Source organism: Nycticebus coucang, chromosome 9 (genome assembly GCF_027406575.1).
Source record: "Nycticebus coucang isolate mNycCou1 chromosome 9, mNycCou1.pri, whole genome shotgun sequence".
NCBI lineage: Eukaryota > Metazoa > Chordata > Mammalia > Primates > Lorisidae > Nycticebus > Nycticebus coucang.
Window position 1 is genome coordinate 67324557 of NC_069788.1, and position 13569 is coordinate 67338125.

General features: G+C 36.1%; 1 protein-coding gene across 8 annotated transcripts in view; it reads right to left on the bottom strand.

The window, feature by feature from the left end:
• Positions 1-13569, bottom strand: part of HIVEP1 (HIVEP zinc finger 1) — a 169915-nt gene that overhangs the window by 19470 nt on the left and 136876 nt on the right. For all 8 annotated transcript variants that reach the window (XM_053602464.1, XM_053602465.1, XM_053602466.1 and 5 more), the window contains 3 exons: positions 10198-10331; positions 9353-9528; positions 5099-5200 (listed from right to left, as the gene is read on the bottom strand). In XM_053602464.1, coding sequence (XP_053458439.1) covers positions 5099-5200; positions 9353-9528; positions 10198-10331 — 412 coding nt within the window. The remainder of the gene's footprint in view (positions 1-5098; positions 5201-9352; positions 9529-10197; positions 10332-13569) is intronic.

The following is a 13569-nucleotide window of genomic DNA, read 5'->3' on the forward strand; positions in this document are numbered from 1 at the left end:
GTACTATAGGACTCTCCTACGAACATAACTACTATCCTGTTGGTAGGAAATAGAAAGAACGGCTATCAAACTAGGAGAAGAGTTAATAATTTTTATATGGATCGAGATCTGATGTTTCACAGTACTAGATGAGTGCCTCCTGATTTGGGCTACTTATTTTTCTTTAAGCTCTGTATCATCTAGTGGGCATCTGTAATCTGTCAACATGATTAAATGACAATTTTCAAATGTGTCTGAGAAAACCTAGAAGACAAAGGCATTTACTGGGTTATTTCAGATTTTCAATTTTCATTTAGCTTGACCAGGTATCCCTGAATAATCAGTTGTAAAAGCATAATGAAAGGCATCTGAAAAGCCATTGTAATGGCTACGTTTGAAATAAAGGCAAGAATGCCAACTGTGATTAACTGCTGCCAGCACCTTACTGTCAGGAAACCCTCAGTATTTTCCTGAATCTTTAATGTAGACATGTAGCAAATGAAATGCCAGCATGGTTTCTAGTAGTATATTTCTGTAGCAGGCTTCATATTAGATTTATGTTAGATTAAGAACATGAGAAATGATATTAAGACCCCATGATACCACAAGAGCATCTGACGAGGCTATTCACCCTTAAAAGGAAAAGAGGTTATGTATTAAAAAGACCCCATATCACCATAAGATATTATCATTTATCTTCATTTATTGAGACAAGAAAATGAATAATACACTGTCAGGCAGGATCCTCAAAAATGGCAGAGGATCCTTCGTGGGTGGCTAAAGTCTCCAAAGGAGCTGCTATCGTGAGTTGGACCTGCAGGACTTGCAGGCTGCCCTTGTGAACAGGGAGGTGGAGACACCCCAGTGAGCAAGCACAGAGACGGAGGACCACCCAGCACCACGTGAGATCACCCCACATGGCCAGCCTCTGCACCCCCACAGCTTTGTTCCACTAGGGGATGGAACACTTCCAAACTCAAAACTGTGGTATTAAAAATATTTGTTCTCCATCGTGTTTTAATTCAAACACCGTATCTACTAATAATATATGTCTAATACCCAGTAGTATGTATTTTCCTTGGAAATGAAATTGACAGTAATAAGAAACTTTTTATATATGACGTATGTTGCTCTCCTTACAAACATCCTTATGAAGTTCAAAAAGGCAAGGTTTCCAAATACATTACAAAAAACATTACAGTGGGAACAAGTCAGGGCCTTACTTTTTTACCATTGCCAATTCTATGGTGAAAGTCCCACAATGAGGGCCAGAGTAGAAATTAATTCCAGGGACAATAATGCTCCCTAATTTAATAAAGAACAAGGTTTCCAAATTAGTTATTCTACATTTATACATTTTCATATAAAACCAGACGTCACAAGGGAAAATCATCAGATTTTCCACCCAAACTGCTAAACTCCATTTGGCGGAGAATGAGGGACATGGAAGGCCCGAGGTACTTTGTAAATACAAAAAGCAGGATAAAGGGAATAACTGAAGCTGGCAGTAAGGGAGTAGGTGTCTTTACGGATGGATGGATTCAGGTTTGGGAAACCCCAAAGATCAGGGCCATCTGCACAGAGAGCTGCAGGCATGAGGGGACGAGTCTCACAGTATGTGGTGGAGGGCACTCTGAACAGGAAAGGAGTGCAAAATCCCTGAGACTGGGAACTCCCGGGTGCGCTCAACAAAAAGCCAGAGACCAGTGTGGCCACAGTTGAGAGTGAGGGTAGAAGGTGTGGGAGCAGAGCCTGGGGGAAGTCGCTGAGTGGGTGGGAGAGCTCCCAGGCTGTGGCAGACCAGTGCTCGGAATGAGACAGATAATCACTGGAGGGTTGTCAGCAAAGGAATGACACAGTTTTTATAAGACTACTTTAGCTACTTTGTTAAAAGAAGCAGGGTTGAGGGCGGTGCCTGGGGCCCAAGGAGTAAGACACTGGCCCCATATACTAGAGGTAGCGGGTTCAAACCCAGCCCTGGCCAAAACTGCAAAAAAAAAAAAAAACAGTTGAACTACAGAGACCAATTAAGAGCTTCTAAAGCAATTTGGTAGCTTTGACCAGGGCAGAGTGGTAGAGGTGGTTAAAAGGGGCTAGATTCTGAAGATATTTTGAAGGAAGAGCTGAGTAGTTTCACTGATAAGATTAGTAGCAACATGAGAAAGATGGACATGAGAAGGCTAAATGGGGGTACGTTTCTCAGGGGTACGCTTGGGAGGCCGACCGACATCCCAGAGGAGGCAGGGGTGGTGGGAAGGACGGGCAAGCCTGGGGTGAACTGTGGAGTCAGGAGGCTGGATGAGAACGTGGAGGGACAGGACAGCACAGACAGGAAGAGGAGATGAGCTCTCCCACGTGGAGAGGCTGTGGGGAGGAGCCAGCTGGGAGGCCGACCAACAACAGCTACTATGTCCTGGACGAGTGCTGAGCGAGAGGACAGCACACCCTCCAGACACATAGCATCACCCTGCAGGCTCGGGCTTCCCCCAATAAACACCGACATCTGACGATCTGCTAGTGGGTCTCAACCTGTGGGTGGTGACCCCTTTGTAATAATGAAAAATACATAGCGGCATTAGGAAGGGTGAGAACCACTGAAAAAAAAAACTGCACCTGTAACTATCATCAGTTTCACAGAGTAAAAGTCCTTTTTAAAGAATGAGACTCAACCTTAGTAACTGAGAAAGCACAAAAAAGACAACAAACTATCATCCATCAAATTATTCCCAAATTAAAATTCTATTAGGTATAGTTAAGGAGGTGAGGAAATGCAAAGTCTCATCCAGAGAACAATGTAAAATTAATTTTCTAGTTATCTATGTACAAATTGGTACTGTTCACATCAATTTAAACCAGGCATAAACAAAACCCCATACTATTCACGGACACACACAGACGGTAAAAGAATTGCAATGCAGTCAGGGTTTGACTCTGAGAGGGAGGAGGCTCGGAATGGAGGTGTGGGGAGCTGCCCTTTAGGTGTAATGCCTTACTGAGCTGGTCTGAAAAACATTGGTAGTTTATACGAAGAATTTGAAGCAAATATGAGAAAACATTTAAATCACCACCAATTCTGCTGTGAATATGTGAGTACAAGTAATAAAATTCTTGTGTATTTTTTTTGTATTTAAAAAAAGCTCCAGATATTTTTTTACAGTGCAATAGAGAATAAAAAAAGGAAAATGAGGGCTTTAAAAAAAGTTATTCACTGTGTTTGTACCTATTAATACACTGCACTTCTCTAATAAAGCAAAAGGAGAGAAATGAACTTTATTGGCATAGCAACAACAAGTTTTAGGTCTCTAGTACAGAATGACATAGCACTTGGCAAAAGTCCACCTGTATGTGATTTACTATTTGATAAATATCATGAAGAAACTTGGAGCGCCTTGCCCACAAATGTAGTAATGTAAGAAAATTCAGAAAGAAAACAGATAAGCATCATTTTACCGGAAGATCTAACCCAAATTGAGGATTGCACTATCAACTTTGAGTAACAATCTAAGATTGGCTTCAAAAGCTTTTGGAATGATATAAAAAATACAAAATTTAATAGCTAGATATGTAAGTAAATTAGCTAGTCAATCAATCTAAATAATCCATGATAATGGAAACTATAATTATTCTCCTATGCAAATTTAGGACACAAGTCCCGGCTTCTCTTAACAATTTAGAGGACTCTGCAGACATGTTAGTTTTTATAAAATTCATCATGAATAAGTAAAATATGTAAAAGCATATAATGCCTTGTACATTAATAATTTTTCAGAAATCAGTGCTTCCTATTATAACCTTTACCTTGTATGTTTTCTAGTGAGTGGGTAAAATAAACTCGCTGATACCCTTACACATTTTTCTACCTTCTTACATCTGAATTACTATCTACCACCTAAAATTCGGTGTAATTGTGTTATTGGTTGTCTGGTGAGATTAAATATATTTTAGTTTTCGTCTGCATTTTCAATGATGTCCTCATCAATTTCTCTTTGGAAATTGTCTTTATACCAAACTAATACATATTAAGGAAAACATGGCAAGCAGGTAAATGTTTAATGTAGGTCATTTTAAAAAAATGGTGGGATATCTTTTTTTCTTTAATTCTCTTTTGATGATAAACCCTTGGGTTTAAAAAAAGTTTTACAAAAAAAGTGTCTCTATTCTCTGATTAGTCCAGAACAGATGACCAGGTTGATTTTCTATTACAATTGGTCAGAGATAAATACTTAGATTTGTTGAGTTATAGCCCTATTTTAAAAAGGGGGGGGGGAGACTCCTTAGCCAGTTAACTTTTTCAAAATATTAAACATTTTGGAGAAGCAAAAGAATGTTTTGTTCTACAAATATTTACAGAGCAGCTGCTGTGGGCAAGGCACTGTGCTAACTGCTGCGGGTGAAGCAAGCATCCCGGAGTCACTGATTCTGCTCAGAGGTACTGATAGTCTCCCTGGGGAGCTAAGGCAAGCACACAAACGTCACAAAGTCAGGTGAAAAGAGATTACACGCTCTCAGAGAGGAAACTCTAAAACACTGTAAGAGTTCAGAGAAGGGAAAAATCACTTCCTGCAAGTGGTGTGGGCAGAGAAACTCCGAGGCTTTATGAAGGCAGTGGATTTGAGCTAGATCTTAAAGAAAAGATTTTGACTAGTGCAGACTGGGAGCAGCATTTTTGCGGAGGGTGAGGGCAGTGTTTTAAGGGAGGGTTGTAAGGTAAAGAGTGGATCAATGGCAGGTGAGTGGGAAATTTAAGCATGAGGACACGAGAAAGAGAGAAATGCGAAGGGTGAGGAAGCAGGCAGGCAGCAGATGACAAAGGATGCTAAAGCCAAATGGTCACACTCTTTATTTTATGGACAAATTAAAAACGTTGAGCAGAGGAGTAGGTGACTAGTCACATGCTTCAGGAAGATTAATTTAACATCAGCGGGGATAGATGGATAGAAGGATGGCTATCTCAATAGAGATGGAAAAACTGATTAGGAGTCTTCCACATTGTACAAGTAAGAGAAAAAAAAAACAAAAATTAAGCAGTATCTGTGGATATGGGAAGAAGAGTATGGATGCAAAAAAAAAAATGTACGTAGTATACAGCATTTATGAAAAATATGGTATGAAGCCTTACCTGATTCTTCTGTATCTTGTTCATCTATTAAACCTACTGAGACGCCTAAATCCACACACTTCTTGCTATGTGCCTTGGACTTCATGTGTTTTGTCAGATTTCCTTAAGGGAAAAGAATGTTTACTAAGCTTACATAATATTATTTTGCTATTGCATCTGTCAAAACTGGCATTCCATTCTTATTTCAAGCAAAAGTACAGTTTGTGGTCACATAATTCCAACAACTAAAGTTCAAACAAAAGAAAATATTTGTTTATATAGATAAAAGTTATATATAAGTTATTATGCTGTAATAACCTTGCTACTTATTAGTAATTACTTCTCTTTTTAAAATCCGGTTCCTCTACTTAGATACCTACTTTTTGCTTACACTTTCTATTCTCTAGTCCTTACTGATCTCTTACGACCGTTATGTATAACTTCAGGTCCCTTCGGCTTGCACTGTGATCTGTAGTTCCCAGAGCGTGAATTCTCTATGTCTGCTGGCTGTCCCTCAGAGTTGTTTGTTTCCTTGGATATTTTTTAGTTTTAACTGTAAGCTTATCTTCAGAAAGATTGTTTTCCATGGAGTCCTAAGTACCTTTGGTTGTAGGAACATTCGGTACCAGGCAGTTTCTCAATTTCTTCTGCCTGAGACCTTAACAGTTTCATAGGTTTCAGATCACTGATTCTGAAATAGTGGGGGTTTTTTGTTTGTTTGTTTGTTTTTCTATATTGCACAGGTATATGGCTTTTTTGCTTTTAAGCAGACAGCTATTTCCCACAAGACCCAAAGTCACTGGCAAGTGAGACAGGCTTATTTCAGGGGCTTCGGATGCTGCCCCAGGACAGGCATTAAAAAACCCTAGGTCTATAGGCATGTATCTGCCTTTGATTTACTTAAAGTCCTCTAAGGACTTACAAATTTTTTTAGTATCTGCTCATTATGCTAGCTTTGAGCTTCTTTTTTATTTCTGATACACCTTGAAATTTACCTTTTTAAGTTTCAAGCTTGACTATCTATATAAACAATTTTTGGTCACTGTACTATTATAAACACTGTATGTTAGGAATAGGATTTCTTGCATTAACTTTGTTTTACATACTGATGAGAAGTCTCATAACAGGACCACTAAAGGAGTGCATCCTCTGGCAGCTGATGTATTGACCTCTTTAAGTACTATCAGGCTAACTGAGGATGACAGGGCGTACTTGTTCCAGTGGTCATGAATGCAGGGAGATGCTCGGCTTCTTCTGAGGACATAAAGCATCTTCAGTGGACAATGCCACACAAAAGCACATTGCTGACAAGGGCAAATCATCCCTTTTGGGAAAACAAAAACAACTCTATAAATACTGAGTTTGGTGGACAGGGGCAAACTGGTATTTGAGCATAAGCCTTTAGAAGAGCTCAAAACGTCTGAACTATTGATCCAAACTTTGGGCTTGCAGTAGTTGAAGCACATGCGGAACTGCTGTATTGATAGAGCTTCAATTCCTAATAAATGCCCTAGACTGGGAAACTGGTCACACCTGTACAAGCCAATTCTTGCACTAGAGAGTACATTCTTTCAGGAGCCAGTAAGAGCAGTGTCCTGGAGTTTGGTGCTCAAGGAGTTCAAGTGTAATAGAACTCCTAAAATAGATAGATCTAAGATCCATCAAACCCCGACTTCTGGGATTCTGGAGATAACCCCTGCCTTAACACTTGGTGATATTTGCTATTTATGCTAATTATATTTGAAAATACAATGTGATGCAAATATAGCAAAATGTTAGCAATAAAAAGATTATAACCATATTGGTTTTTATTATACATGTCTCTACTTTTTTTCTAAGAGCTTCAAAGTTTTCACATTATAAAGTTATAAAAAATTTATAGTTATAAAAAAAGTTATAAAAAATTTAGCCATCTTAACATAGTTGAAATTTTACTCGTAAGTTAAAGTGTTTTCAATATAATAACAATATTCCAAACTGAATTATAAGGTCCACTAATAGTTCTCTTTCAAAATGCCTGTTTCACATAAAGACATGGCAGACACAGCACATTTTTTACTAATATTTACTTCTAAGAAGTTAATATATTTATATTTTAACTAGGCAAATTTGGGAATCTAAGTTTTTAATAAGCATATTTTCTCATAGTTTGAACCCATTACAACCAACTTCCTAATTAATGTAAAATAAATAAGACATTTGCATCTTAAATAAGCAAAAGACACAATGTTGTAAAACTTATATATAAATGTAATAGACAAATTTTCCAACAGCTTTAATAAACATTTATCTAAATCTTCTGGAAAGTGGGAGGGGTTTTGTTTCTGGATTCCTATAGCTACATGCAGTCCAGCTTTCTATGATATAAAAGGGATTAAATCTTTCAGCAAGCTCACTGTATATCTTCTTGACTGAACATTAAGGTAGAATCATGAAAACAAATTTTAAAATTATTTTGAAAATGCATTCAGAATAAACTGTGAGGACAAATGACGAATTATAGATTCGTAAGCATTACCATCAGAATCATCAATTTCTAGCTCGACTTTTATTGGTGTTGTGCTATCTCTGAACACCATTCTTTACATAACTTGCCAACACATCACTATTTCCTTTCTACTTAGAGGTGTCTATTAGGTGTTTTGGTTAGGATACCCAAGTAGATCAGAATAGAGTAAAATCTACAGACTAATCAAAAAACAGGTCTATCTAGCATTATTTAGCTACCTTTGAAAGGTGCTGTGGAATGTGTTTTATACAGATTGACAAAAGGTAGACTTCTGAAGGGAAGTTAGCTATAAAAAATGAAAAGTGTCATACTAAGAGTAAAGAAATAATGAATTTCTAATGTTTTCTTCACCACACTCCTTAGCTAGCTCTCTTTCAAATAAATATTTATCATGAAATTCCACATGATTTATCTTACAAAGCAAAAAAAATTAAATACAAATTCAGATATGGAGCTTATTAGAGAAATATAAGGCATGAAAACTGCTAACAGACAATGCTTTCTCTTCAAGGGCACTATATTCTGTCTGCCATTTAATTAACAGATATCTAAAATCTTGCATGATGCTTTATTTCACTAATATTAATACTTTGTGATTTAAATTATTTTTCCTTGCCCCAAAACTCTGTATTTCATTTGGTTTTAGAAATATTCACAGCTAACTGAAGAACATTTATCTGTTATTCTTGTTTCAGATACCTTTGGCATTTAAAGAGAGCCAATTTGAAGCTATTTAGTTGTTATGTGTTATAACTCTCTTTAAATGCCAATAAATATTAGCCAAAAAATGTAATGAATTATGCTAAAGAGTTGATAAATCTTTAAAACCAAGACTGCAAAACCATAGAATCAGAAAAAAGCAAATGTTAACTCAGAATGGATAAAAAGTTTGTATTTAAAATTAATTTTTTTCTTACAAATATTATTCTTTCAGATATATTTTAAAGAGAAATTTGTTAGACAGAAAGTCTTACTTTTTAAAGGGTCTTATGTGATTAAAATCTTAAGCAACAAATTGTTATATAATGATTCATGAACAAGGAGTCTAATGGGGGAAAAAACATTTTGCAGCAGTGTAACCATATGTGACAGGAAATTTATAGAGGGTGAAATTACTTTAAGTATAACAAAGATATATATTTAAATAAAACTAAAGAAAACAGAAAGGGTGCTAATTATAATTTTAATAATTAGTTTTGAGATTGCTTTATAAACATGAAATAGTATAAACTTTACAAAAATTTTGAAGCTGAAATTCAACATTTGGGTAAACAAATGTGATGTGAAAAAAGTAGCCTTTTGTGCCTAAAATTAGATAACAAGACATGAGTGCAATTATTACAGAAATTTATTGTGATTATGGTTTTAAATCTTTCTTCAATATTTAGCACCCAAATGAACTGAACTTGTGATTGTGAAGATTTATTTTTCTTCCTTTAGCCTCAAAGGAAGTATTTTAAATACTTTTGAAAATGTATATTAGTCACCATGTTATGCTATTATAATTAGTAAGAGTAGAATAATTTTTAAAAAGGGCATTTACTTCTTTTAAAATGTTATATTTATTATATATACTCTGAAAGTGTGTAATTAAAAATTTTTTGCCAAAGAGTCTACAAACATATTTCTATAATGCTGACAAGTTATAATTTATATTTGTCTATTTAAACTACTGTATCATTGATCAAAGAATATGCAAAGTTGATTTTTGGCTCTACTACCTACATGCTTATAAAAAGAATCCTGAAACGATGTGTATCTCATACCTTTGGTCTTAAAGGAGAAGTTACAGTAAGTGCAGTGGTAGGGACGGACGTCTGTGTGGGTTCTTATGTGTTTCTTTAACATGCTAGGTTTCTTACAACGTATTCCACATTCTTCACAAATGTACTTTCCTCTTCCCCTGCCTCGGACATATACATACTCTTCATTTGATTTATATCTGATTTAAAGAAAAAAACAACAAACAAACAGGGAGATTGGATATTTTATCTTTGAGAAAATAATGATGATTAAAATTCAACCTAAAAAACAAAACACAAAGTATAAACTCAACCAATACAAATTTTATGCACATGTAACAGAGTATTCCAGATTTTTTACATCAATACTTAAAATTCTAACAGCTAATTAAACACATTTATTCACTGTTACGTTTAATTTAAAAGTATTTCCCTGTTTTTAAGTGACTGGTTAAAAAGTTTTTTTCACTGCTAAATTCAATCTCAAGAAGTATAAATACTAAAACACTTCTAAATTTTACCATAAGTAAAAAATTTGCTTTTACAATTTGTTTTCTTCATAACAAAATACACGAAGACATCAGATTTTCCAAGTCACTGGTCATTGTAAATCAACATGAAATCCAGGAATCATTCTCAAAATGTAGTTCTTAGCTGTCTTCTGGGCTCTACAATGTTTCCTAAATAGTCATTATTTTCTCTACCTTAAAGGCATTATTTAACATAATAACTAACATATATTTTGCCACAAAGCTTCTATTAATAAGCCAGGAAATCCTGCAACATTTGAATCTTCATCCACATGAAAGCAAATGTACATTTAAAAAGTAAGTTTAAATGTACATTTAAGAAGTAAAATTTGTACTTGCCCTCCATCAAATATTTTAATTCTTCTTGGTTCACTTTTGATTAAGGAATTTTCTTTATCTTGCTCATTGTTAATTTCAGAGGCATCTTTATTGCTGAATTCAACTACTGTGGACTTTTGATTACCTAATGCTCTCTGAAAGGAAAAAAAAAAAAGAGAGAAACTAATTTAATAAAACTGAAAACACAAACATGCTAGTGTTTCACTAGAAATTAAAACATGGCAGAGCACAGAGCATAGAGTCAAGTTAATGAAATGCATTTCAAAGAACTAACATGTTCAAAGGGCATTTGCTTTGTCTTCTTCCTTATCAATAACCTGTCTAAACTACAGCAAACTGATTAATCTTGTGGTACTTACAGTTCCACCATACTACACTAACGCCCCCAATAAAGGGTTGACAACTTCCATCTTGGTATTTCATAGATGAAAAAAACATTTTTAATAGACTAAATATTCTTCCTTATATTTAATTAACCATTCATACTATAGCTTAAATATATTTCTTAAAGAGTTTATTCTTTGGAGATGGAAAAGAACTATTCATCCCTTTTAGTAAAATAATGTATCAAGCTCCTGAGAAATATCACTAAATCTCTTCACCTTAGGTACACTATAAAAGTAATGCAGAAGCCTCATTCCCCAATATTTTATTTTCCCTTCCCCCCATTATTTTAAGCCATAATTCTCTGTATCTTCTCAAAAGTTCCCTGACTGGTGATAACTGTAAGATCCAGGTAAGGTCAAAAGCCCAATTTGGGGTGGATAATTAAATGGACATTAAACTGATAAACAATGTGTGGTTTTTCTGCAGAAACAGTATCACTTTACGGTTTTATACAAAATTTTATACAATTGTACTGTTAACAGTATGTTTTCTCACTCATCACATCATCCTACTCTCACATGTGTTTTGGGGACAGGCAGCACAGGAGGACGAGATATTTAGTGAGAAAGGGTACTCTCAGGGTTAAGTTACTGGCCCAAGGTCAGGTGTTAGCAATAAAGGCTCCAACTCCAGGGCAGTGCCTGAATCCAACACTAGGCATGACTCTCCTGACCACAGGCTTCTTTTATACAAGTCTCCTCAAATAATTACATCGCCAAGTATACAGTGATCATACTAATAGCATGTGATGAGAGTGTGTGCACCATGGAAGGAGGGGCTGCACAGCCTCAGAAAAGTACTTTGAGAAGCTCCCGTCCTTACTAAGACAGGAGTAAAGAAAAGCTGCTGCCCACACTCCTCAAAAAGGCAGTGTGAAGAGGTACTGAGGCTGATGACTGTGGAGGTAAAAATGCAACCACTGCATTCTCTCTTCCTGGCAAACAAAATCAGGCTTCCTCACAATTTGGAATATGTACACACACCTTTCCTGGACTTTATCCTTTTAACAACAGTTCTCTTTCTTAATCTTTTTTCAATACCAAATTCCTCTTTATTGATTGTTCACTTTTTTACTATCAAATCTGGCTTCTTTTCACCCAAGTTATCAGGGAGCTAAATGCCAAAATCTTAGTCTTTACGTGCTTGGTCCCTCTATACTATTATATGCTGAAATGGCTTATTTTTCTTAGAATTTCTTTTTATAGCATCTGTCTGTTCCTTTCCATTTTGAATCACAAACGCGTTCACGTTTGGGTTGGGGCCAACAGTCACCCCAGCACCCAACCCCCCAGAGCCACCTGCTCACAGATCCCAGTCTCCAAAGAGATTAGAACTGCTCGGTCTAGACGTTCCCATTTGCCTTCATCTCTTTTTGACCTCTCTACTTGAACAACACTCCATGAAATACCTTCCTCCATGTCCTGTATGATACCACTTGCTCTTGGTTTTCCTCCTCCTTTTATGAATAGTCTCTTTCAGTTTCTCGTGTGGACCTCCGTCAACCATTCAACCCTTAAAAGACTCGTGATCTCTGGCATCAATTCTAGGTCCTCTCTTGATTATACTCTCTCTGTGCAATCTCAGTAATTACTCCTACGCACTGAGGAATCCCTACACCTTTCACCTGGAACTCGCCCCTACGATTCAAATCTAGATATGCATTTTCAGACATTTCCTCCAAGGCACTTGGTAGTTAAGAGAGCCACTTTCCATGGGAACTTCAGGAATATACATGAAGCTCTGTTTAAATTCTAGTGATTAGGGCTCGTCTGCCAAGATTCTAATATACTAGATCTGGAGTCTCAACATTCAAAAAAATATATTCCACAAATGGTTTAGATACACTATCCCTTACCAAGAAAGTACCAAAGGTTCGCCACCATCATGCATATGTTTTTGTTTGTATACCTACATTTCCAACGTCAAAGGATGTTACTGTTTTAAACTTATAAAACTTTCTAATCATGCCAGGCTCCGTAGGGTTCTTTAAATGTCCAAGTTTGTTCTCATTTCAATGTCATTTAACGTATTACTAAATTTTTTATCCTTGTTTGCTTGAAAAATCCCTACTTTTTTTTTTTTTTTTTAAAGACTCAGAGTCTCACCACTTTTGGAGCCTCCTCCTTGTGTCCATACCTCCACCTATTGGCAGTGTTAGAAACTTCCTTCTTTGAGAATTGTTCATACTTCTATTGTGGTACTTACTGATTCTGGGATGTTTTCTTCCTGATCAGTATGTAAGTGCTTATGAACCTATACTAAATGCTTATAAACCTGCAGAAGATGGCTTAATCTACACTTTTGAATGCCCACCATCCCATGCGATACCCTTAACTTTGTATTAATCACTTAAATGGTTTTCCCCCTTTGACAAAGCTGAAAATTCTAATGAAACTGATAATACAAATTACTCCAAATTATAGTTTAATGACCTTAAATTACTCTATAAATACGGACCAAATCAACTTCTCAAGTGTATGAGTTAATCTGTTACAGATTCACTGTTTCATGAATCTCCTGTCTAGGGCTAATAATTCTCAGAGCTACAATGGAATAGAGTTGGGATGGGCCTGACGAGAACAGGGTAAGAAGTATGCACAAGTGTGAGTGGCTCTTTGCTTATATTACAAAGTGAAATATAACTATCTCCGTTTATCCATGCCTGTTTCCCTGCATTACCAAGGACAAAACACGTATCTTCTCTCACTGGATAAAAACAACAAAATGTTAATGTAACAGAAAGATCAAAGAAAAACTCTTGATTTTCTATACTCTTAAGTAAAGATTTCATATAGTTGGCCAAGGGCAGGGGAGGAAGGGAATAAAAAAAGTGCTTAGGGCAAGTTATTTCCAAAACGTTTCAAGACAGAATCACTGAACGGACTCCAGGTGACCTTTATCGGTGTAACTCCCCAGAGAAATAGACCACATGTCCACATACACAAAGAATAATTTGTCATTCAAATTTCAATTAAAATATTATGC